This window comes from Lissotriton helveticus, chromosome 1_1 (genome assembly GCF_964261635.1).
Source record: "Lissotriton helveticus chromosome 1_1, aLisHel1.1, whole genome shotgun sequence".
NCBI classification, from domain to species: Eukaryota; Metazoa; Chordata; class Amphibia; order Caudata; family Salamandridae; genus Lissotriton; species Lissotriton helveticus.
This window is the reverse complement of record NC_136057.1, coordinates 1,284,290,901-1,284,316,793: the sequence shown is the minus strand read 5'-3', so window position 1 is coordinate 1,284,316,793 and position 25,893 is coordinate 1,284,290,901. Positions and strand designations below refer to the sequence as shown.

Sequence of the window (25,893 nt, the reverse complement as noted above, 5' to 3'; positions counted from 1 at the left end):
CCTTACAGGGCCTACAAGACACTCGGTACAACTCTGGCCCATTGTGAGCCGCAACCTGGGATGAGCTGATAAACTTACGCTGGCTACCCCGTTCTGGGTTTCTGAAAAGCTGGGCACACTGAGTCGCACTAAAGGGTTTCGTAACTGGGACTTGATAGGGATTTCCCGTATAAAAGACCTATGGGGGCCCAATGGTATGGTGTCCTTTGCTTCCCTACAGCAGACATATGAATTAGCACAAACGGAATACTTTTGTTACGCACAGATCAAGCACTCACTCCAGGCCAACATTCTACCCGGAACACCCCTCACGGAATCCTCCCCCCAGAGGACACACTGCTGGATATTTCCAATACCCGACTTGTATTGATGGGTAGGAGTGAGGAAGGGCTCTGTAGGAGACAGTGTGGGGTGATGGGGACGTTCGTGCACATAATATGGGAGTGCCCCCTGATGCAAACCTACTGGAAACAGGTTCACAACTTTAAGCGTAATGTCTGGGAGGTAGAATTGTGACTCGAGGTCAAAAGGCACCTCTTAAACATTTGGGAGCCCAAAGATATGACAGCAAAAGGCAGAACATGGGCGACTCTTGGTCAGGCTATTGCAAAACGTAACTTAGCACGCCTATGGGGGGCAGTAACACCGCCAACGCTCAGTGCATGGAAGAAGGACATGGACTGGTGAATGTTGCAAGAGAAGACAGTCTATGTGGCCATGGGTTGCCCCCAGAAATGGATAGCAATTTGGTCAAAGTGGAACGAGTACTGTGGCAACCTGTGTGAGCCTCCCTTGATCCATTCCCTTGATGAACCAGTAACACCTTAATGTGATATGTATTGTTACCAACATATATTCTATTGAAGTTGTGAGATTTGTATAAGATCCTGTCTATGTAACACTGTAAACGTTATGAATTCCTGCGTGTAATGACCATCAAGCTTTCTTGTGCAAATAAACAGAGATATATAAAAAAAATGTGTATGTTACTAAGTAATTCCTCGTCCGACATTGATTCAATGTCAGGGTCAGGTGTGTAGCCGGTTAAGGCCTACCATGTTGCTCCTGGTCTTCCTAGTGGACCGAGCCTGGTAATGTGATTTAAATGTTTTAGGGTGCCTTTAAACCAGAGCTCATGCTCCTGGTATGTGAGTGGAATTTCAATATCCTCGAAAGGAATATATTCCTCTGGTGGATCGTCTTCTTTGTAGAAGTGAAACACATGTGTTACTGGATTTGATTCTGGGAATACTATCCATGAATAGAATACCTCTGTCTGGTGATATTCATGTGCCTCTATCACAAAAACTGCTCTACCACCTCGTGATGTTAGGCCATGTTTTATAAGTTTTAGAGTGATGGCTCTCCTTAAATTTGGAGGAATGATTCTAGCATTCGCATCGGTTTCTTGGAAACCTGTTAAGTTAAAAGCTAGTACGGCGTTGTTGCCTGTAGCTCCACCGTCTTCGGTGTTGTTGGCTTTGTCAGCCATTGTTTAATGAAAGTTACAGAGCAAGTTTCAAGGGAACAAAGAGAAGGTGCACAATATTTTGGAACACTGTATCCTTCAACGTTGAACAAACCAAAAAAGTTAATGCATAGGAGTTTTTCGTCCTACTCCGCTATGGCGGATATTATCCCATACCCACTCCAGACGTCTATTGGCGTATTATGACTAGGAGGTCTCTGAGAAAAACACGACTGAGTTGCTTCAGTACCTAGCATTAAATTAGTGTCTTACCAAACCGTTGGGCGCCATGTAGTGTAGTTCCTATATCCCTAATAGGCTCTGAACATTGGAATAATATACATTATAAATTTGACATAGGACTAAGGTCAGTATGTCTCTATCGAGTACATTTAACTTAATTACTTGTGTGTGCCAGCTAATTCAGAGGTCACTAGAAACTTTCTCGAATGAACAAGAAGGGATTAGTTTCTGACAACCGCATAAACATGACAACTATGTTTCCCTTAGAGTCAGAACAATATCTTCAGAGTGGTGGAAACAATAGATTACAGTTTCACTGAGTCAATCGTGTATGCTTTGTTTCTACAGAGTTTCACAGAAATAGAGACAGGCGTTTCAATTAAAGGGTTCATTGAACAGTCTTCTTTCTCATGCAAGAGATATGAACTGCTACAATCATAAGACAGAATGCGAAGTATAATGTGTACAGCGGTAGCAGTAAGATAAAATAATGCTACAATAGCATGGACTGTAGCTATGACATATATAAAAATACATACATAAATAACACAGGCTAAAATACTCAACTGGTGCTTCTAAAAGAATCCTACCCCAGTGTACCTTACCTAAGTCTAGTACGAGGGAAGAAGTAGGTGCTGTTTTAGCTATAGTTTAGTTTAGTTTGGTTGTGCCAAGAATTGCCAAAGGTTTCTCTAGGTTCTAATCAGCTCTATACCTTAGAATGAGAGAGGTTGGTATCTCTTTCCCGGTACTCAATCTCTAACACCACGCAAGGGAAGACAGAAACACTGGAGCTGGATTCTCGATGAGGAGGATGACAGCGTCTGGTCAGTGCGTCAGTTGGGGAGTTGACTTCCTTCGGGATTTGCTGTGGTGAGCCGCGTCATGCAAGTAAGTAGCCGAACCGCACCGTGCCTTGCCATAGCAAGTGAAGGTATATTTATACCTTGAAGGTGTTTAGGAATGCCGGTATTGACGTATAAGTCGGGCATAAGAACGTCATGAATGAACCCCTAAGGAATAGATGTTCATGAATAATAAATGAGTTCTTTGAGAAATCAATATCCAGGCAAGGGGAAGTTCTAAAGGCTTAAGAGTCTGGTTTTCCAAGAACTCGTTGTGACAAAGAGGATCAGATGTAGTTGACCATACCTGTATTTGGTTAGCATGAGCAGTCCGTAAATAAGGGCTGCATTCCTATGCCTAAATAAGGGCAATGTGAATTGTAACTATATAAGGGCATGAATCGGGAAAATCTATATAAGGGTATCTAAATCGACACACTACACCATGATTCAGGGCCAGCTTTATTATGTGGCCGAGTGGCTTTCTATGAGCCTACAAGAGCGCTTGAATATCCAAGTTAAGCCTTGGTTTGCAGTAGATGAATTAAGAAAGCCAGAATTTGTGGCTGCTCTATTAATTAATTAACAGCACTCCACTGAAATTCTTTACCCCTGGAAATTTGTCTCAATGAGAAACCCCCTGGCATTTCGGAAATTATTGAAGACTTGGTTATTCCCCCTTTAGTGCTGATGAGTGGGAAGAGTTGAGTCTCTTTGGTCCAGCACTGGGATATCCCTTAAGGGATGATGGTGCGCTTCATAAATATTTTAAATACAATAAAATCAATTAATGTAACATGTTGTAATGATTGTGTTGTAGTTGAGGTGCAGGGTCTTCATACAAGCGACTGAAGTCACTCAGGTAGGAGGGAAGTTCTTTATTTTGTGAAAAGCAGTTAGGTCATACCTACAGCAGCTATATCCTGTCAGGGCTCTACCCTACACTCCAAAAATGGACATATAAATGGATTACGTGTTCTGCAGTTTTAACGTGGAAGGCATACCCATAACACATCACCCAATGTGCTCAAAAACAAAATTGACAGAACCGAGCAAAATAATAATGTTTAAATATTAGATGATAAAGGAAGAAGAAAAAGGTTACAATTTAAGACCTAGGTATATTCCAAGGTCTGAGTGCACAGAGGGAAAAAACATACAGAATGCCTGGCGAATTGTTCTGACTAAGACATACAATAGAGCAGTAGGTATATACTCAATCTTCCATCTAAGTTTGTCTTTTCCTACTCTCGTTTAAAAAGTGCTCTGAAATACATCCTTCTTATGCAACAACGTGGCAAATTAAGGAAATTAAATTATTCCAATTTGGCAAGCAAACAAGTGGAAATCTTTTTTCCGCTTTTGTAAACTTTCCTCCATATGCAATCAATCCGAATTGGAATATGTATGTTTGACAATTTAAAAGGCAAAAGGGAACTTTGTGTTCAAATGAAAAATTATGTACTCTGTTTTTAATGTTTTCTGATGTAATTCACAATTAAATCTAAACAACATAATTTTGCATATTCCAATTTCATTGGTCTTCTGTTTGGTGTTAACATATATAAGGGTGTGGGACAATAAGTAAAATAATAATACTTTAAGTAAGGTTGAGATAGTGGTAGGCTAATCCTGCGATATCTGGTAAGAAAGAATTATTCATAGTAAATATGGCATGAATTTGAAGCCAGGATACCACGTCCTTTGTCAGCACTGGTGACATGCACATGAGTACCTCAAATGAGGGTACACCTGCGCAGTGTGCACTCTCCCAAGAGTAGCTGGTACGTTGTTACTCTCATACATTAGTGTTTGTTTTCTTCTTACCACTGATGCTCGTAATCATTTTCTTTTTCAAGAGTAGTCATTTTTCAAAGTGTACAAATGTCAATATACACCTCTCACAGTGTTCTAAACTCACGGAGCAGGTAAGTAGTGACCAAGTTGTGACAATATATTTTTCTACGTCAATAAAGTTCTAGCAAATATGGTGTCATGGGTGTCTCCAGATCCCAATAATGGTGAAATACATGGATGGGTGTTCTTAAGTTCTAAATGGAGTTGTGAGCAACATCACTAAATACCAAGAAGTAAGGCATGTCACCGCAACTGACCTCTGGAATTTTTCCCCTCTTCAGTTCAACAAATTCCGTATGACATGTGAAGGTTGAATATAACAGTATGTGCAGAAAGCATGGCTATATCACAACCCTTGCAGTCTCAGGAAGTATTTCATTAGCTTGATTTTGCTCTAAATGATATTGAAGCATTTGGGAGTTGTTTTGAGGAATGTCATGCATAGCCAAATATCACGGTTTGTCCTTTTCTATCATAATGTGGTGAGAAAATATTGATTGGTTTTTCTTTGTTTTACCTTCGTTCTTTTATTCATTTCCTCTTTCGTTGTTTCTTTCTTTTTACATTTCCTTCAAAATGTAATAGTCATATTTGATTGGGCTAGGGTGAGTTGCTCATTGTTATAGAATTCCAATAGATTTTTAAGACAGAAGATATTGTATTTATACTTAATTAGTTAATTTGCCTTCTCAAATTTAGAATGGAACAGTTGTTTTAGTTAACAGACTAAAACCTCCTGGGAAATCCTTTTATGTCTTTGTAAGCTTCCGTCCTATAACCAGCTTTATTTAAATAAAAGTTAAGCAATAAAAAGAAGCACAATAAAAGTAGTTGCTATAGATCCAAAGTAATTTATTTTATATTATGTTGAAACATTTTGTAGGCGAACATGTTCTATAGTGAAGGCTAATGCCTCAATTTGCACAATTTAACTAAGGAAAAAAGGAGAAGGATATGTTACATTATTTAATGTGTCAAATATGTCATCTTTTTATCATGTAGCTTGATAATGCAGACGAACAAGCCGCTCAAATCAGAAGAGAACTCGATGGACGTTTACAGCTAGCTGAACAGATGGCAAAGGTACTGTGATGGTTCATGATCCTATATTGCCAGGAATAACGTTTGTTTTTGAGATTTAACAGCCACGTGTGTGACGAAAAGATAGGACTAATTTGGCAAAGTGGGTATTGCATATAAAAAAGCCTAACCTCCTCACCACTAACACTATAACGAAAGCCCCATCTCTAGTACTCATTAACTGTTGTATTGTATTCTAATTAGCACTACTCCTGTTTGGAATGACGACGTCCTGACTGCATACCGACTTCCACCCCAATGTGTGGATGAATATGCATGGATGGATGCAGTCAGATCGCTAACTGAACACAGGCGGAAGTAGCTTTGTTTTAGTGCCCTAGCTATTTTTAAACAAGGTCCCCACCTCACAAATCTTCCAAGGTGCAGGTGCAGTTTGCCATCACCAGGATACATTAGTACAAGCACAAGTCACTTTATTTCGGTTACAGTAAGTAGCCATAAAAGCACATCAAAACAAAACAAGTACATATCCATATCGTAAAACAAGCAGCAAACCGAGCCGCATGCAACATAGTTGTGGCTTACGAGACTCATTAAAGTTAAGGTAAATCATCCCTCCACCGTATACCATTGATGCAAATGTATACATTTGTTTCCTTCATGCCTAGGCACTGGTTACAGTAAACATTCTAAAAAGTCGATTATTAAGAGAGTGATAATAAACAACCCACATAGGAAAGCACATGCCCAGATAAATTGTAATTCATTTGAAATTGTCAACCGCCACAGACCCCTTAATAAAACCAAAATGTAGACCCCTTAAAATATCCACCCCTTTAAACTTCAATCATTTCCTTCTATTGAGGGCACATTTTAGAAAGGGGAAAAAATGTGATAGAGTTGCATGGGGCCAGTTGCTTCAGATAGACCAAGGCTGTTCTAGAACTTCTGATTCCCTTTACTTAATAATAGGAATTAGAAACCTTTTTAGTAAAAACAAGATACAATTGACAGAAGAAAGTAAAATCCAACAATTTTTGTGAAGAAGATTCATCACAGGGACAAACATTTAAACTTTGGATGGATCGAATTGACGAAGGGTAAACCCAAATTGCCACCTCACAAATCCTACCCTAAACCTGGCTAATAGTAAACTGTCCTAGGAGTCGTCAGACCATGCCAAATATGTTTACAGGGGTAAGGAATTATGAAAATCCAAATACTCCCTGACAGTTAACTACATTCCAACTCCGCCCTGCAGACTTTCATCCTGGTCCTAAAAGCAATTCTAACCCAGTTCAAATCAGTTTGAGTTATGGAAGTTGGGTTAGTAAAAAAGGTCTGCCTTCCAAGTTTCGTCAGTTCTGGCTTGACATAACTTAACCAGTGGATTTTCAGGGCTCTCTCTCACGGTAGGCAAGCCTCAATTACCTCCCTATTAAGTGAGGTGTCTGGATTTGCCCAAACTGAACACCACAAAAGCAGGGTAATATCCTCAACGTAGTCCAACACAGCTCATAATGCGAACTATAGGTAGAACAGGCAGGGGGAACACCAAAAATTCACCTAAGTATCCTGTTTTGCTCACCTTGTAGGGGGCTTATATTAGACTATCCCCACATACCTGGGTCGTATGTAAGTACTGGGAGAGACATCTCCTATAGATCTCTAAAAGGGGGCAGCAGGTTTTTTTCCCAATGAGTTTAAAACTAAAAATATGCCCCACTGATCTTAAAATTTTTAAATGCACAATAGCAATGCAGGGTCCCCAATTATCCCTTGCATCCATAACTACCACCAAATCGGCAAAATACCGAGCCTGTGCAGTGGGTTTACCTTGCAAAAACATACTCCTCATCTTAAGCTGGCTAGGCTTGCAAACTATGATATAGGTTGGTGCTTGATTATTGCCCAAACCCAATGACCCCGTAAAAGAAACAAATTCTTGAAATAAGGCATTTAGGCCATTAGGAGATCTCGACAGTTAAACTGCATCGTCTGCATATAAAAGTACTGCCATCTTTTTCCTGCGTTAGATAGGACTGTGCCTAGGCCATTGATATATAAAAGAAATAATAAAGGGCAAGGACACAGTCCTGGTGCTTTCCTCTCCCCAGCTTAAAGCTGTCCGTCCAGTCACCTGAAGGGCCATATTTGACACGGGCTCTCAAAAACTATACCAAATCCCTCTCTACACCTAAACCAGCTAAGATCTCCCAAAGCTTGGACCTAACTACGCTATTGAAGGGGCAGGAGAGATACATGAAGGCCAGGCAAAACTACCCTGCTTAGTAACAGTGTACTTAGAGACTAACAGGTGTAGATTAAAACTTTGCTCCAGCATGCCTAGCCCCTCCAAAATAGTGTTGTTCTCCCTCATCCATGTAAGGAAATACTCAAGTACAACCTTCCCTGCCAACTTCACAGCTGACTCCAGCAAGGATATTATATGATAGCACTCCAGTAGATGAGGGTTGCCATTCTTAAAAATCTGCGCAATAACAGCAGTGTGCCATGATTTTGGAAGTCCCATCTTCCAAACAACATTAAAACAATTACGTGAAAGAGGGACCCACAATTCAGGTAAAGCTTTGTACAAATCCAGGGTCTTCTGGGACGGGCTCCTATTAATTGCCTCAGTAACCTCTGTAATGGTGAATTTCAAGTCTAAGGGGAAAAACACCTCCTCCTCAGCATATTGGTTGGATTCACTATGTCCGTAGATTTTTTTTAAATTATTAACCCAAGCTTACGGGCTAATGGAAGTTTGGACGTTTTTTGGTTTAGTACTCTCAAATTTTGTATGATTGCCCTCCAGCCCTAAAATCTTTCAGCCTACAAGCCCTGAACAGCTTCACCCAGGATTCGTTCAGTAATTCTTTTTTCCTGTACCTTAGAGCAGCATTATACTCGGCTCTGCTGTAAATTTACCAATATCCCTGGGTGTCCCCTTTAAAGCTTCATGTAATAACGCAGAGGCCTTTCTACAGTGCTGGTCGAACCACTTAGCCTTGTGCAACCCTGATTTACTAGGTTTCAAAAGCCACCACTGATGACTACATTCAACTAGACAAATTGACTGGCCACCATGCTGAATGAAGCATTTCTTTCCACAATCTTAGATATAGGTCTACAACATATGCACGATTAAGGTTTAATTTCGGTCTTACCGTCTAGTAATGCATCCCAAATATTAGAAAATCCTACGAGCTCTAACAATAACCAGGAGGAGACAAAGGCACAACCTACAGATTGCATGGACAATTACACCAAAAGCAGCATGGGTGATTCTGATTTTCGGGGGTTCTGGAATCTACGTCCATGTTTTATCGTCCCTCCAGAATGCTACTGTATGTGGCACTTATATATTTTTTTAAATCTTTTTTTATTAACGTTGTGCAAAGTTATACATATCTTATCAGCTAATAACAGCCTTGGATGCATCTCCATCACATACGTTTCACACTATATCAAATGCTAATAAACGTGATTCCTACAGAACGTGCAGGTACATATGGTAAGAGATACAGTGTTACGTTCTTGTAGCGTCCGCATTTGTTCTTTTTGCTATGCACACTACTCCATAAACATTTCACATTTCCTAGAGCTACTATGTCATATATATATGAACTATGGATACGGGTATCAACCAAATGAGGACAAAACAATATAAGGGAAGGGTGGGTTAACTGTGAATGGGACGCTGCTGCACTCTTTTACTATGTGTACTATTTTATATGCGTGTGTATTATGGCCTGTTCATGTACGTCCCTATCCACCAGGTGTTGTAGGTAGTGTAAACCCCTCAACTGTGCCTCTGCCTCAGTGGAACCCTCTGTTTCTGTTGAAGAGTCCCCCACTGTCTCATCCAAGCCCCGCAACTCTAGCAATACGGTCTCATATGTTAAATGTCCTGCCTTTATCTCCATCTACGATAAAACTAACTTTCCAACTCAAAATCAAGGTGTGTCATTGGCTTTCCAAAAATACTGACTTTAGCATCATCGGTTTTGGAAACCTATTGTTTGTTAGAAGAGTGGATTGAATTGGTCAAAGAGACAAACAATTTGGGGAGATTGAGTGGTTATTAATTGTGAATTCTTAGACTTAGTACATTGCTTAATCCAACAAAACCCAAGTGATTCCAACCTGAAAGATCATGTGAATATTCTGCCTCAAGGTTTTTTCTATAGAGATCTTCAAAGTAGACTTGCTGCTTCGTTCCCATGCTTGCACAAATGCCTCGCTCAACCGAACCCACTAACATCTTAGCCTGCAATCACTTTTCCCCCCTTGCAAATGTGAATGAAATAGAATGACTGCCTAAAGGTTTCAACATTGATAAGGGGGATGTGCGACCTACAGGAGATGTATTTGATTTGACTTTGGTGAACAGACCTACTGGTCCATGGATTAACTTAGTCTGTTGGAATCCCTCGGATATTAATTCAACGGATTTCAACAGTGATTTTCTTCCTTATGTTCTAAGTTTTTACATTGTTATGAGGCAAGAAACCTGTACTGTTGAAGACCTTATATGGGATTGGTCTCAAAGCGTCTGTACTCCAGCCACTCCGTCCATGAGTAGCCGAGCACGGGAGGGCTTTCTAACAATTCTCTCAATGATTAATTTGGTTAAGGTTACACCCATTACAGTAAAGATTTCAGGTTTCCTAATCCTATGGCAGGTTCATCCGAATACATTAAAAAAATTCTTATAAACTTTATAATTCATTTGATCAACAGAGTAAGGGTTGTCAAATTGATACTTTATTTTGTGTGTTGGCTATCCAGAGGAGTAGATCACATTGCTTTATGAGGATTTAATGCAATGATTGGGGGTAATTTTGATGCAAAAATAGGAACCAGTGTTACCCATTGTGACCCTTTTCAAAATATTGATAAACCCCCTTGAGCACAAAGAGTTGATATTGGGGGGAGGGGGTTAATTTATACAAAATTGTATTACAATTTGGTGTTCATAACGTTATGGAACTCGTTAAAGATATTGCCAACCAGATAGCTGAATGGGGTCAAGGCACAATTATTAGTTATATGTTCATCTCAAAAGGCAATTAATGAGTCTGTTTATTCTGGGACACATCTGAAAATATTTATAGTGACTACAATCCAAGTGGACTTGTGCTTAGATTAACAACAGGTAGCAGTAGTCCTCCAGAAAAGGGGATTTCTGACTTTGTCACCATAGATAGAGGGCTAAGATTAAGGTGGCAGACTGATCACATCCCTACTTTGCTATTCTCTGGCCTTAGTGTCAAACATGATGTGATTTATGCCCATTTGTTGATTGCCTGAGGCTTTTGCAAATTGAATTATGTTAAAGGTAGAGTGTTTAGATCTGCAAAAACTGTTAAGAGCCCCCAACCATGTTTGTTTAATTAAGATTGTAGGGTGGCAAACCATCAGCTGTGTATTGCCCTCTGTAGTATCCCTAGAAATAAGGCTTATATAGTTAAAACCAGGCTTGACTAGAAATTGGCTATAAAGAACTGGAAAACAGCCATTAAGGAGAAAACCAGGGACAATATTGTAAGAGAATGAAAGGGCAAAGATACTGGAGGTTTTTGTAGAATTGTAAACAAATAAATCTAGTGTCTGCCATTCTGACAGGTTAGGCACAAATATAAGTGCAGATAGTTGGGTGGAACTTTTATTTCCCAATGTATTCATTTGATATAGAGGGTAATGATTCTTTTCAGGTGGAACCTATGCCATTCCCATTAGATATCCCATTAGAGCTTCCAGAAGTTACTGCTGCCATCACTGCTAGCCCATCACAAAAGGCCCGTGGTTTGGATGGGGTCTTCATGGATCTGTAGGAGTAAAATATTGATTAATATACCACAATAATCACTAATGTTCTCAGTGCTACAGTAACCACCAGGATACCGCCTTCATGTCAGATGGCAACTAGAATTCCTATCTATAGGAAGGGAAGTAGGCAAGGCTCATTTCAAGATCTAGGCCAATATAAATGATGGTTTCTGTGGGTAAAATAGTGGGTCATATTATATTACTTAGGAATGAGCAGAGGAATTCTAGTGTTAACAGTGACATTCAGAGAGATGTTTGGAACACAAGAATAATGAATAAATCTGCATTTAATTATAAATAAATACACAGTTGCTAAGAGGGGGATCAATTTACCTCTTTTATCGACCTCAACAGCACATTTAATAGGGTAAAACAATCAAAACTTTGTAGGTTTACCAGTGACCTTGATCGACTTCCTAAGGGTTAGGGTTACAGCATCAGTTAAATATGGAACGGAGGGTAAGTGAATTGAATCTATTAGTGTAGCTCAAGGGGTCTGTCAAGGCAATGTAGTGTTATGTTATGTTATGTTAAATGAACTTATATAGCGCACGTACACCCAAAGGTTTCATGGTGCTAAAGAACAAGAGAGGAGCTGTAACAGTAATGCATTTGAATTACAGATATGCCTGAGTAAACAGAAAAGTTTTAAGTAGTTTCCGGAACTGTGAATTACAGGCAGTGAGCCTAATTTCCACAGGGAATGAGTTCCAGAGCTGTGGAGCCAGTATCGTGAATCCAAGCCCACCGTGTTTCTTACGTTTAAATGCGGGGGTGGTCAACAAATTAAGAGTCGAGGAGCGCAGTTCTCAGGAAGGGATATAGCGCTGAATCCTGGAGGAGAGGAAGGCCGGGCCATTCCCCATTAAGGCTTTGAATGTGGTGCATCCCAGTTTGAAGGCACCACGTTTAGAAACCAGGAGCCAGTGAAGGCTCTTCAATAGGGGTTTCATATGGTATCATAGAGGCTGGTGGGTGATGAGTCTGGCTGTGTGATTTTGCACCAGTTGCAACTGTTGTAGTTGATATGCGGGGATACCAACGTAAAGGGAGTTGGTGTAATCAATACGCGATGTTAGCAAGGCAAGAACAGTCAAGGTTAAGGCCTCAGTGGTTAGAAATCTACTGATCTTCCTGATTCTGCGGAGATGAAAGAAGCATGCTGAAACCACTGCGCTTATCTGAGCCTTCATGGATAGATCGTTGCTAATCATGATCCCTAAGCTCTTAACGGACGTTGCAGTAAGTGGGGGACTTCCTAGAGTCGGGGGCAAAAAATTAGTGTTCCAAGGATTAGCTGTTCCCCCTGTGAGGATGAGCTCTGTTTTGTCAGGGTTTCATTTCAGTTGGTTGTCATTCATCCAGGCGCTGATGAAATGTAATGTGGATTGGAAATAGAGTGCTGAGGAAATAGTAGGACTGATATCAAATACCAACAGAAGGTCATCGGTGTACAAACTTTTTCTCAAGCAGAGAACAGATCAGGGGGAACAAGTATATATTGAACAACAAGGGAGAGAGGGAGGACCCCTGAGGGACCCCACATGTCAATTTCATTTTCTGGGATGAAAAGTTTGCCATGCGAACCGCTTGGAACCGATTTGTGAGGAAGGAGGAAATCCATCTCAAAGCCATGCCCTGGACTCCAGCCTTACTGAAACGATCGATCAGAATCTCATGGTCGACCATGTCAAAAGCAGCTGACAGATCGAGGAGTACCAGGGCCTGGGAGAGCCCTCTGTCCATCCCTCCTCTAAGTTCATCCATGACTGCAAGGATGACAGACTCTGTTGAATGTGCCGGCCTAAATCAAGCCTGATGGGGATCCAAGAAATTAGATTGTTCAATAAAGGAGCTCAGGAAGTTTGCCACATAAGCTTCTAGGATTTTCCCGAGATAGCGCAGCAGAGAGATGGGCCAGTAGTTACTAAGCACCGATGGATCCACATTAGGTTTTTACAAAATTGGGATAATCTCAGCACTTTTGAAAATGTCAGGGACAATACCAGATTTTAGCGAGTTGTTGAGTAGTGATAAAGGGGTGTCGGGGCAAGTAAGGAAAGCCTCGCGGAGGATGTGGGAGGGCAGCAGTCAGTGGGAGAGCCAGAGCTGACTTTTTTAAGAGACAGAAGAAGATTTTCTTTGAAATATGGGGGATTTGGTTAACTACAGGTGTATTTTTACCTTGGGGTGAAATCGCTATAACAGAGGAAGCTGGTGGAATGCTAGTTTTAATCAGGCTGATTTTATCAATGAAATAGGAATTGAGCGAGTCACATAGACATTGCTAGGGGGCAAGTTTAGCTATAATCCTGTCTGGATTGGTAAATTCGTTAACTATAGAAAAGATTTCTTTAGACTTATTTGCTGAGTTAACGATCTTCGCCGATAAATAATCCGCTTTTGTCTGGAGAATTGCATTTTTATAGTCTTTGAGCGAGGTGACGTAAAAGGCTCTTTTATCCAAGGAATAATCATGTATCCACCTACGTTCGGCTTGCCGTAATGCAAGTTTTTTAAATTTTAGCTCGTTAGAGAACCAACGTTGGGCATCATGGGGTTGCATGGTCTTTATTTTCTTGAATAGGGCAATATGATTGCTAGCAGATTCAAGCCAGATTGTAATGTCTGCTGCCTGGGTATGCCGGAGTCTCCCGGGATAGGGGCTGTGGCTGTAAGTATGGAGCAAAATTCGCCCATATTAGCGTGATTCCAATTTCTCGCGAGAATATTTTTGATCTGAGCATTTTTCCTAGGTGGATTGATAGATATAACAAAGGTAAGAAGATGGTGATCCGACCAAGTGCAAGGTAAAATAGTAAATTTAGATAGGTCCAAGTTGGAAGTCCATACTTGGTCTAAGGAGTGCCCCTTTATATGAGAGGCAGTCTTCACATGCTGAGTGCAATTCATTCCAGTTAGGAGATCGGTAAATTCCGTTGAGTTCACCCTCTCTTTTGCGTCATTTGGCCAGTAATTGAAATCTCCAATTATTAGGAGTCTGGTATGATTTATAGCTAGATGGGAGATCATATTGCATAATAGTTGAGGAAAAGTTGGCATGTGACTAGGGGGTCGGTAAAATAAAGCACAAATGAACGAGGATTGTGGAGATTCAAATTTAATTATGAGACTGTCCACAGAAGGGATACCTACAATACCTATTGTAGTAAACTGGAGATTCTGATGGATGATAGCAGCCACCCTGTCACGATCTTACCTACTTTATTTTCGCGGGAATGTCATGGAACTGATGTATGGTCCTCAACTTCGCTAAGTCACCACTTGCCACCGACACTTAGTCTCTGCCAGGTAGCAAGGGTAATCGGGGAAGAAGGGAAACAAAACAAGGAACAAAGGGAAAGAAACAAACCTGATCTTCAGCACCACGGGCACCTTCTGGAAGATGGTTTTCTGCAAATAGTAAAAGGGTAGCTGTTACAAAAGGATAATATAACTATAACCCTATTAAATCATGCACTACAAAATACATAACTACCTCCAGTTTCCCTTCTTCGTGGCGTAATGCTTAATAGCCTTACAATGATGTATGATGCGCTCTGGTTCTAGAAATACTGGTGCTAGGAAAATAAATAAAGAACAGAATAAACCAACCTATACTTTAACAATTGGCAAAAGGGTATTTTTATGCCTGTATGTTTTTTTTACCTATTATTATGTAGCTTGCTGAATATACTTTCAAATGACGCTAGATAATAACTTAAAATTCCTTAATGCAGGTACTAAATTGCAAGCCCTAGATTAAAGGCCTTGTTTCTTTTATGGGTGGCAGAAACAAGAAAGGAGCGAACCCCACAACGCAGGAGTAAATACAAAATAATATTGAAATTAATATTGACAGCGCAGGAGCGCTGTTACCGTATAAACCAAGAAGAGTCTTTGGTTTAAATGTCTTCCGTTCCTCTAAATGTAATCCAAGAGTTCTAGGAAAATCTAGGGAGCCACGAATCACGACGACGCCCGAAACAGGTATTCCAGGGAGCCGCAAATACTCCGGTGTCAGGAACAGCCCTAGAACGCTAAATTACACAGAAGGCCCGCCGAGCACAAAGCGCGAGAGGAAGCTGCTCGAAGTCTAAACACCGCCGACGACAAGAAGATCCGAAAAGCACAGCTTTCAGGGACACAACAGGTATGTAGGACCATCCACACAAACGCTAAGCATTTGCCACTTGAGGAGAGGCCGATTATGATCTCCCTGGCATTTCTCGTGAAGGCGCAGTAACGCCCGGCGGCCATTCAAGTAGTTTTTACATGCGCAGTAATTTCTTAATCGCGCAAGCCTGACACACCCCACCTCCGGCTTTTTCCAGAGGTCTGTTAGCCTGAAGAATGTAATAATTTTCAGGTATTGCTGCTATAACATCAGGGACAGTTTTGGTGGTGAGCCATGTTTCAGATAAAAGTAGGATATCTGGTCTATCTAAATCGATGAGCTGAAAATTTTCCAGCTGATGTTTTACCAATGAGCACGTATTGAGGTAACACATTTTTATTCCCTTTGTGTTAAGTTTCATGGGGGGTGGGGCTGTGGGTGGAAGGGTCTCATTGATAATGGGACTTACTCCACTGCTGATAGCGTGAGGCGATACTAGATAGGTGTCCCTGAATGTTAGGATCCCTGCCTTGTCTAGAATGGTGCACATTTCAGGGGCTAAAGACCAATTCCCCTGGAGAATTCCCCAGTTCGGCCGCGGACGGGCACAGACGGGCTTGCCTTTACTGGAATACAAGCTTCTCTTAAAGGTTGGGCGGTCTGGGAGATCGGACTTAGTAGAACCATTCTCAACCTCCAGGACATGGGTCACAATCAGATAAACCATTTGACCTGCGGTTCAAGAGTGCTTAACCACATGCTTAGTGTCACTGGCAGACATTGCTCTGGATGCCTGTAGTTGTTCCATCTGATCTGTTGGAATAAAGCCAACAGGCAATTTTGTTATTTAGTGTTTTAGTCTCCTGTGATGAATTTGAGGTGAGTCTGATATATGGAATCGATCATGTGTGTTAGTTACGTTACTGACCCTGAGCTAAGGTTTGCCAGGATAGAATGGATATAACTGTGTATGATGGAAATATGCCTGACCCCGGGAACAGAGCCTGTTGGAATAACTACACCCAGTAGATATCTACACTCTGACAGAATATTTTGTTTTCAAAGAACAGGTCCATTCGGAGTCAAATCAACAAGGTCCCTGAAGGTCTCCCCGCAGGTGATGGTACTGCTTTAGTAGCAAATGCAATATACCCCAAACTAAACACCAGCTCTAGTGCCCATGTTTCCTGCAATAATATGATATGATGTTGGTCTATAAAGGCACTTTATTCAGGATCCGCTAACTTAGCTCTAGCCCCCACTGCGTTCCATGACAGGAATTTTATAGTCTTGATCTGACGCGTGTCTTCCCCAGCGTGTTGGACTAGCCTATTTGTGCTCTCCCTCTCATCTGTTGCTACCATATTAAGAGCACTAATGGATGCTCCCTCATAAAGTTTAGGTGAGGGTTCTGTTGTAAGGGATATGGTTGGTAATGTGTAATTCAGCTGAAGTTGTCTAGTAGCGTCTAGCTGGTTTTCTAGTATTCAGACAGTTTCAGACAGATTGCCCTCAGGGGGAGCTGGGAGGGATGGCGGCTGGTGGCACATTAGTGAGTTCAGATTATGAGCATTACCTGAGGTGGATGCTAGGCATGGGGAATTTGCCTTGAGTCTTGTGTGTTACTCGATGAGAGGTCGGTAACTATGCTCCAATGCTATCGGCCCTACAAACGGTTTGTGACATACTAACTTCATACCAATATAATCAAAAGTTAGGTGACCGCTACAGAACCTAGTGCCATTTAGTATGTCCTCTCTAATGACAAATCTAAAGCCCCTCACCTTCATCCTGTTATCATCATGTTATGGTGGCCAGTTGTACCATTAACCACCACGTCTTCAACAAGGCCGACTCCACCATCGCACCCCAACTCCGGGACATCATCAACACCTCCTTCAACACCGCCACCTTCCCGGAGAGCTGGAAGCATGCCGAGCTCAGCGCCCTACTGAAGAAACCAACAGCGGACCCCACCGACCTCAAGAACTTCCGCCCCATCTCGCTCCTCCCTTTTCCTGCCAAAGTCATCGAGAAGATCGTCAACAGACAGCTTGCCCCCTTCCTCGAGACGAACGGATCCCTCGACCCCTCGCAGTCCAGTTTCAGAGACAACCAAAGCACCGAGACCGCCCTCATCGCAGCCACCGACGACATCCGAGCCCTGCTCGACAACGTGGAAACAGCGGCACTCATCCTCCTGGACCTCTCTGCAGCGTTCGACACTGTCTGCCACCGCACCTTAGTTCAACGCCTCAGCAACATCGGCATCCAAGAGAAGGCACTGGAGTGGATCATCTCGTTCCTCGCCAGAAGAACACAGAGAGTCCGCCTCCCCCCGTTTCGATCCGAGGCCACCGACGTCATCTGCGGCGTACCGCAAGGATCATCACTCAGCCCCACCCTCTTCAAGGTCTACATGAGACCACTTGCAGCCATCGCACGCCAACACAACCTCAACATCATCTCCTACGCCGATGACACCCAGCTGATCCTCTCCCTCACCAGAGACCCCGACACCGCCAGAACCAGCCTACACGAAGGGATGAAAGAGTGGATGAAGAACAGCCGCCTGAAACTGAACTCAGACAAGACGGAAGTCCTCATCCTGGGACCATCGCCCTCCGCCTGGGACGACTCCTGGTGGCCCCCCACCCTGGGCACCACTCCCAAGCCAACAGACCACGCACGCAACCTGGGCTTTATCCTGGAGTCCTCCCTCTCGATGACCAGACAAGTCAACGCCGTCTCCACATCAAGCTTTCACACCCTTCGCATGCTCCGCAAGATCTTCCGATGGATCCCGACCGAAACCAGGAAGACGGTCACCCAGGCACTCGTCACCAGCCGACTGGACTACGGAAACACCCTCTATGCCGGAACCACAGCCAAGCTACAGAAAAGACTCCAACGCATCCAGAACGCCTCCGCCCGACTCATCCTGGACATCCCCCAACGCAGCCACATCTCCGGCCACCTGAGGGACCTGCACTGGCTCCCCGTCAACAAGAGGATCACGTTCAGGCTCATCACCCACGCACACAAGTCTCTCCACGGCCTGGGCCCCAAGTACCTCAATGACCGCCTGACCTTCTACACGCCCACCCGCCAGCTACGATCTACTAGCCTCGCCCTCGCCGCCGTACCACGCATCCGAAGAGCCACCGCCGGAGGCAGATCCTTCTCCTACCTGGTGGCCAAGACATGGAACTCCCTCCCCATCCACCTTCGGCTGACCCAGGCCCATCTCGCCTTCAGGAGACAACTCAAGACCTGGCTGTTCGAGCAGTAGCGGACCCCTTCCCCCAAGCGCCTTGAGACCCTTCCGGGTGAGTAGTGCGCTATACAAGTGTTATGATTGATTGATTGATTGAACCCATGAGCTTCTGTAGGCCTTGAATCACAACCCTGAGGTGTACTTGGAATACATTCTTGGTTAGGAAGGAGCATGGACGTCCCACCAGTCACTCTAGTAGTACCTGAGGCCTTTGTTACATGGGCCCAGTTTCGTAAGCATGTTTTGGGGCCATTTATTGGAGTACTTCCCAAATTAATATCATGGCTAGGGCAAACAGGGTCATCTTTCCCTTTAGTTTGGGGTAGGTTGTAACTGAGCTTCAATACCAGGGCCGTCAGGCTGTGTACATTATAATTAAGGGCCTTAGACAGCTTACCCAGGTAATCTCATAGCCTAGTTATCTCTTTTTTGTAGTGAAATTAACTGCCAGGTTGGAGAGTCCCGCCCAGCAGGAAGGGTACTATTATGGATTGTTGATGTGTGTGTTTTCTTCATAGTTGGTTCATCCATTATCCCTAAAGCTTCAAGCAAGTTGCTACATTCAATAGTTAATACAGATGTTGCAGTAAGTGAATCAAGCCACTGGGTTATTGTTGGGCTTTGTTGCCCAATTGGAAGTATTTAAGAGGTGCTGGTGTTATCTGCGATGTTGTGGGCCAGTGTTTCAGTATTCCCAGATTTTTTAAAGAATTTATTAATTTCATCCATCCGGCCCTTCCCTGGTTGTTTCCCTTTTGCCTTGGTGGCCTTGGTAGCAAAGAGGCTTTTGACTTTTTCTAATAATACATTTATTTATTCTACGGCTGCATATCTTGGCTGATTTTTTGCTTTCCCTGTGTCAGGTGACTTAGTGTTGGCTTTTCGTTTCATCGTAGTATCTAGTGGGACTGGATTGTTAGGGCATCACTTTGCAAAGTTATTACCACTGTTAAAGAAAATCAGCAAATTGTTTAAAGATTGTCACCCCAAATGAACCAGTTATAATAGTGTCCAACTAACTAAGTTGAACAAAGGTTTACAGGGGTACTAGGCCTAGGTGGCTATAATTTCCTATGTAGTGAGCGAACAGATGTAGTGCACAGACAACAGTAGTGTTCTAAGTTACAACTTTACCAATTCACTCTTAATCATATAAGCTGTGTCCCTTCTACCAGTTTAAGAAGAAGGAAAAAATAAAAACAACTTAAAAAGACAGTCCTCAAGTTCCCTCCTATGGAGACTAATGCTGAATAAAAGATAAAAGCAACAACAACAATAACAAGCATTTACAATGCAACGGTCTCGCCTTTGCAAAAGTTAGAGCTGTTGGCATTGTAAATTACACATTTTTCTCTATGTGTTGTTTTTGAAAAGAGATAAATGGCATTGCCATTTACAATGACAATAGCTTAATCTCTTGCAAATGTGAGTAGTGAATAGTTGTAGTAGAGTTAGTAGTAAATAGAGCGAGTAGTATATTTATTTGAGAGTAGAGAGTAGGAGAGAGTGAGTAGTAGAGAATGAGTAGTAGAATAGTAGAGAGTAGTGGTAAGTAGAGTAGTAGAGAGTAGTAGAGCCAGTAGTATAGAGTTAGAAGAGTTGTAGATAGTGAGTAGTAGATAGTAGAGAGTGATTAGTAGAGTGTGAGTAGAGAAGAGAGTAGTGGAAAGTGAGTAGTAGAGTAAGTAGTAGAGTGAGTAATAGTGAGTAGTAGAGTGATTAGTAGAGAGCGCATAGTAAAGGAGTAGAGAGTGTGTTGTAGAATATTAGAGTTAGTGCTAGAGAGTAATAGAGTTATTAATAGGGAGTGAGTAGTAGTGAGTAGTAGAGAGTTGTAGATTACTATAGTGAGTAGTGAGCATAGTGAATAGTACAGTGTGAGTCGAGAGTAGTAGAGTGGGTAGTAGAGTGGGTAGTAGAGTGGGTAGTAGAGAGCGAGTAGTAAAGAGCGAGTAGTAAAGAGTGAGTAGTAAAGAGTGAGTAGTTAAGTGAGTAATAGTGCATAGTAGAGAGTGTGTAGTAGAGTATTAGAGTGAGTATTAGAGATAGGAGTTATTAAAAGAGTGAGTAGTAGAGTTGTAGCGAGTACTACAGTGAGTAGTAGTGAGTATTGTGAGTAGTAGTGTGTGAGTAGAGTAGTAGAGTGAGTACTAGAGAGTAGTAGAGATTGAGTAGTAGAGTGAGTAGGGAGTATTAGAGAGTTGTAGAGTAAGTAGTAGAGTAGTAGAGTGAGTAGTGGGAGTATTAGAGAGTGAGTAGTAAAGAGTGAGTAGTAGTGAGTGAGTAGTAGAGAGTAGTAGAGTTGAGTAGTAAAGAGTGAGTAGTAGAGGGTAGTAGAGAGTAGTAGCAAGAGTAGTAGAGAGTGAGTAGTAGATAGTAGTAGATAGTGAGTAGATAGAGAGTAGTAGAGAGAGTATTAGAGTAGAGTAGTGGAGGGTGGAGTTTGAGTTGGAGGGTGGAGTTTGAGGTGGAGGGTGGAGTTTGAGGTGGAGGGTAGAGTTTGAGGTGGAGGGTGGAGTTTGAGTTGGAGGGTGGAGTTTGAGTTGGAGGGTGGAGTTTGAGTTGGAGGGTGGAGTTGGAGGGTGGAGTTGGAGGGTGGAGTTGGAGGGTGGAGTTTGAGGGTGGAGTTTGAGGGTGGAGTTTGAGGGTGGAGTTTGAGGGTGGGAGTTTGAGGGTGGGAGTTTGAGGGTGGGAGTTTGAGGGTGGGAGTTTGAGGGTGGGAGTTTGAGGGTGGGAGTTTGAGGGTGGGAGTTTGAGGGTGGGAGTTTGAGGGTGGGAGTTTGAGGGTGGGAGTTTGAGGGTTGGAGTTTGAGGGTTGGAGTTGGAGGTTGGAGGTTGGAGTTTGGAGTTGGAGGTTGGAGGTTGGAGTTTGAGTTGGAGGTTGGAGTTGGAGGTTGGAGGTTGGAGGTTGGAGGTTGGAGGTTGGAGGTTGGAGGTTGGAGTTTGAGTTGGAGGTTGGAGTTTGAGTTTGAGTTTGAGTTGGAGTTTGAGTTGGAGGTTGGAGTTTGAGTTGGAGTTTGAGTTGGAGGTTGGAGTTTGAGTTGGAGGTTGGAGTTTGAGTTGGAGGTTGGAGTTTGAGTTGGAGGTTGGAGTTTGAGTTGGAGGTTGGAGTTTGAGTTGGAGGTTGGAGTTTGAGTTGGAGGTTGGAGTTTGAGTTGGAGGTTGGAGTTTGAGTTGGAGTTTGAGTTGGAGGTTGGAGTTTGAGTTGGAGGTTGGAGTTTGAGTTGGAGGTTGGAGTTTGAGTTGGAGGTTGGAGTTTGAGTTGGAGGTTGGAGTTTGAGTTGGAGGTTGGAGTTTGAGTTGGAGGTTGGAGTTTGAGTTGGAGGTTGGAGTTTGAGTTGGAGGTTGGAGTTTGAGTTGGAGGTTGGAGTTTGAGTTGGAGTTTGAGTTGGAGGTTGGAGTTTGAGTTGGAGTTTGAGTTGGAGGTTGGAGTTTGAGTTGGAGGTTGGAGTTTGAGTTGGAGGTTGGAGTTTGAGTTGGAGGTTGGAGTTTGAGTTGGAGGTTGGAGTTTGAGTTGGAGGTTGGAGTTTGAGTTGGAGGTTGGAGTTTGAGTTGGAGGTTGGAGTTTGAGTTGGAGGTTGGAGTTTGAGTTGGAGGTTGGAGTTTGAGTTGGAGGTTGGAGTTTGAGTTGGAGGTTGGAGTTTGAGTTGGAGGTTGGAGTTGGAGGGTGGAGTTGGAGGGTGGAGTTGGGGCTGGTGATGCGTCAGCACCGTACAGAGTTGCTTCTGGGGTGCAGGTGGCGCCGACATTGGTGGAGGCCGATGGAGCGGCTGACAAGGGGACAGCTGCCAAGTGATTTCTTTATATAGCGCTGTTACCAGCTAGTGGGGTAACTGTTGACGGCGGCATAGAAGGGTGCACATACAAGCAACAGTAGATTTATGGCACGTGACTGAAGCTCTACGCATTGGAGCTGTAGGATTTTGAAACAGGTTAGACTGTGGGAGTTTGAGGCTTGCCTTAACCAGGAGAGTATAAACTGAAGGCTCGGATCATGAGTCAGGAGTGCATGGGCAGAGATTCCGGCCGGCCGCTTTACTCTTTAGGCGCCTCTGCCTCTTTACTCCTATTAATGGTTTACACCTCTTGGAATGGGTGAAAAACTGTGCGGATATTGAATTACCCTGTGCTGTTCTGCGTGGGATTTTCTTTACCGAAGGGTTTAACGCAGACATTTACCACCTGCTCAAGCTCCTCACAGTCTTTGTAACGCATGAGCCACAGGTCTGTAACTAAAGGTCTCATGCATTCTGTGCCAAAGCACTCTTCACTGTCTAGCGCCTACGCTCACAGTGCATATGCACCACAAAGCTCATCGCAGGCTGAGTGGCCCGTCACGCAGTCTGTGTGCCTGAAACAAACTCCTTAGTCTGCGTGCTTTAACTAGAAGAGCAGTCCATGTCCCAACTCCTCGAAGTGTATATTCTTACGAGCCCATAAGCCCAAGCGGCGTACACTAAGATTCATCCTGTTTCCGATCCTATGTCGATGAAATGCGGAGCATTGAGTTGAGGTGCGGGGGGCACAATGCTGGTGCTCACGCCTCTGTGCAAATGGATGTTATTAATATCCCTGGCTCGCCTCTCCTCGGAAACCATGACTGTGAATTATCCACAGACCGGAACGTGGACGCCCAGAACGTTATTTACATTTTAAAATTTGCAGTTATTTCCATTATATCTATTTCAAACCCAACTCGTGTCTGTCCTGAAAACGCCCCTTGTATGATTGTGGAAGTAAAGGTCCACTCCCACCTCAACCAACACACGTCCCGTGCCTGCTGCACGCCAGGAGACGGGTGTCACGCCCGGACAGTCTCCTGCAGAACACCAACATGGCATTTCAAAGTCCACAACCGAATGGTTGACACGCTCTTTCTGAGCCCAAAAGGACATCGCTTTCACAACAGCAACGTGTTCTGTATATAGGTTTTACCTCAAATCTTTTGATTGCAGATCTACAAAAACATGTATTCATTTGCTGAGATGTAAAACTACGGAAGTTTAATCTCGGACGTCTGCAGCCAATGCGTTACCTCATTCAGCAAGTGCAGTAAAACATCAACAAAGTTTGGGAAACGTCGCACGCCATGTCTTAGCGCCTACCTCTGATTCCCTCCGAACAGCGCTGAGCGGTGGATGCCTGCACTGCGAAGACGTATTTCTTTCTCTCCAAGCCCCATCCTTTTCAGACTGGGGGGGCGTGTTTTTGACTGTTGTTTACATTCCAGCCAATGGAGAAGAGGGGAGAAAGAAAGTCAAAAACACGCCCCCCAATCCGAAAAGGACGGGGCTTAAACCCGAAGAAGAACGTCACTGGGACCTCTTCTCCAATGGCTGGCCACCGTTTGGGAGGCCAGCCAATGGAGAAGAGGGGCGGGGCTTAACCTCGCTGCTCCAAGTCATTAAATCTCGCCAGCGAGACTGCACATGTGCGCAGCCTACGCTAGCCGAGACCTAAAAAGGGCACAACACGATGGTAGGTTTAGGCAGCAAGTCTTTTATGTCAGTCAATCCGACATGACAAATAGCGAGGAATGACTTGCAACACGCCAGCTGGCCCCCGCTAGGGATGAAGTTATCAATCCAGCCCCGTCCTTCAAGTGGAGTTGAGGCGCCTGGTCTCAGAAGGTCTTGGCCTCCGGAAACCCAAGTCGTCGCAATCGAGAGGGTACGGAGGCGAGGCTATGTAGTGTTTATCTGTCAGTTCACAGAGCAATAGGACAATACAGGAAACTCTTGCTGCTTTAAAATGTCTTATATTAGAGCCAAGAGTGGTAAAGTGTGGCCCAGTTCACAAACAAGGTGTGGTCTGTCTTCGTGAGGTTCAACAGTACATGACAATTAGCCAAGTGTGCCCACTTCAAGCCTTTCAGAAGTCTTATAAGTACTATGGGTTGCCTCCCCAGCACAAACAAGAATTGTAGAGGTAGCATGGAAGGCTTTGAAGATTGTGTCCACTGAGATCAGGCACAGATACTGCTTATTACAAACACCACTGAAGGGGAACAGGAACACTAAGAGCCACGAGAGAGCTTTACAAGCAACAGCAGAGGCTTACCAGCAAAAAGAGGTAAAACTCAAGGGGGGTGGCCCTGCCCTGGCTCTTCCTGACAATGACGGACAAGGATGGGCCCACCCTTGGCCTGGGCTTTGCACGGGCACATCCCATGAAACAGGATGGTAGAGGTGCTTTCATCGGTGGAGTAGAGGCCCACCCCCATGCTCTGTGCTGCAGCCACACCGCCTGACACATGTCCTGTTGGGGGATGGAGTCCCCTGGCACGGGCGAGATCCAGAGGGGCTAATGACACCAAAATCGCTCAATAATATCTCCCGCGGAGTGGGATGGCAGAGGCGCTTTTAGCGCCAGAGTGGAGTCCTCGCCTCTTTAGTCCCTTTGCTGCAGCCCCACCTTCAGGCATGTGTACTTCGGGGGATGGGATCCCCGGGCACTGGTGATGTCCAGAGGGGCTGATGACTCCAAAACCACTCAATAATGTCTCCTGGAGAGTGAGATGGAAGAGGTGCCTTTAGCCCAGGAGTTGAGGCCCACACCCTTGGTGTCTGTGCTGCAACCACACACCCTTGTGCATGTCTGTTAGGGGATGAGTCCCCGGGCACTGGTGAGGACCATAGGTGCCTATGACCCCAAAACTGCTCAATATGTCATTTAACATGTCATGTGTGATATCATAGCTAAGGTCCTAAGGAGAGCATGGCAGTGGACAAGGTATGACTAGTTTACCTAATTATAACTGATGATATTTAGATGTCTTTATGTTTTGCTTTGTAACCATGATTGCAGAGTAACTGGATTTTTTTCTCAAGTTTTTTATTTTTTAAAATACCACTATTTATAAAAATTACATTCTGGCAATAGCCAGTGTGTTGTTATAGTTATGTCAGAGTTTCCATTAAAAAGTCATTTTTTTCTAATATCTTTGGTGCCTTTTGATGAATGTGCACAAACCATTCCCAAAAAGGTTATCTGGTTTAGGTGTGGCATTACAAAAATGTTAGCGATATCTGGATTGTTGGTCCATAAAATGTCCTTAAACTTGGGTTTGCAGACAGTTTGTGGTTCCAAATGTAAAGATTAAATTAATCTGATTGGATGCAGGAGCTTTTTGCTTGTGTGATCCATTTTAGATCTACAGACCCAAAGACCGATTGGCAGGCAGCAAAAGGACATTTTCCCTTGTGGCCAC

At 43.5% G+C, this 25,893-nt stretch overlaps 1 protein-coding gene across 5 annotated transcripts in view; it reads left to right on the top strand.

Moving 5' to 3' along the window:
- Positions 1 to 25,893, top strand: part of CADPS2 (calcium dependent secretion activator 2) — a 2,489,915-nt gene that overhangs the window by 626,812 nt on the left and 1,837,210 nt on the right. For all 5 annotated transcript variants that reach the window (XM_078680818.1, XM_078680809.1, XM_078680789.1 and 2 more), the window contains exon 4: positions 5,416 to 5,496. In XM_078680818.1, coding sequence (XP_078536944.1) covers positions 5,416 to 5,496 — 81 coding nt within the window. The remainder of the gene's footprint in view (positions 1 to 5,415; positions 5,497 to 25,893) is intronic.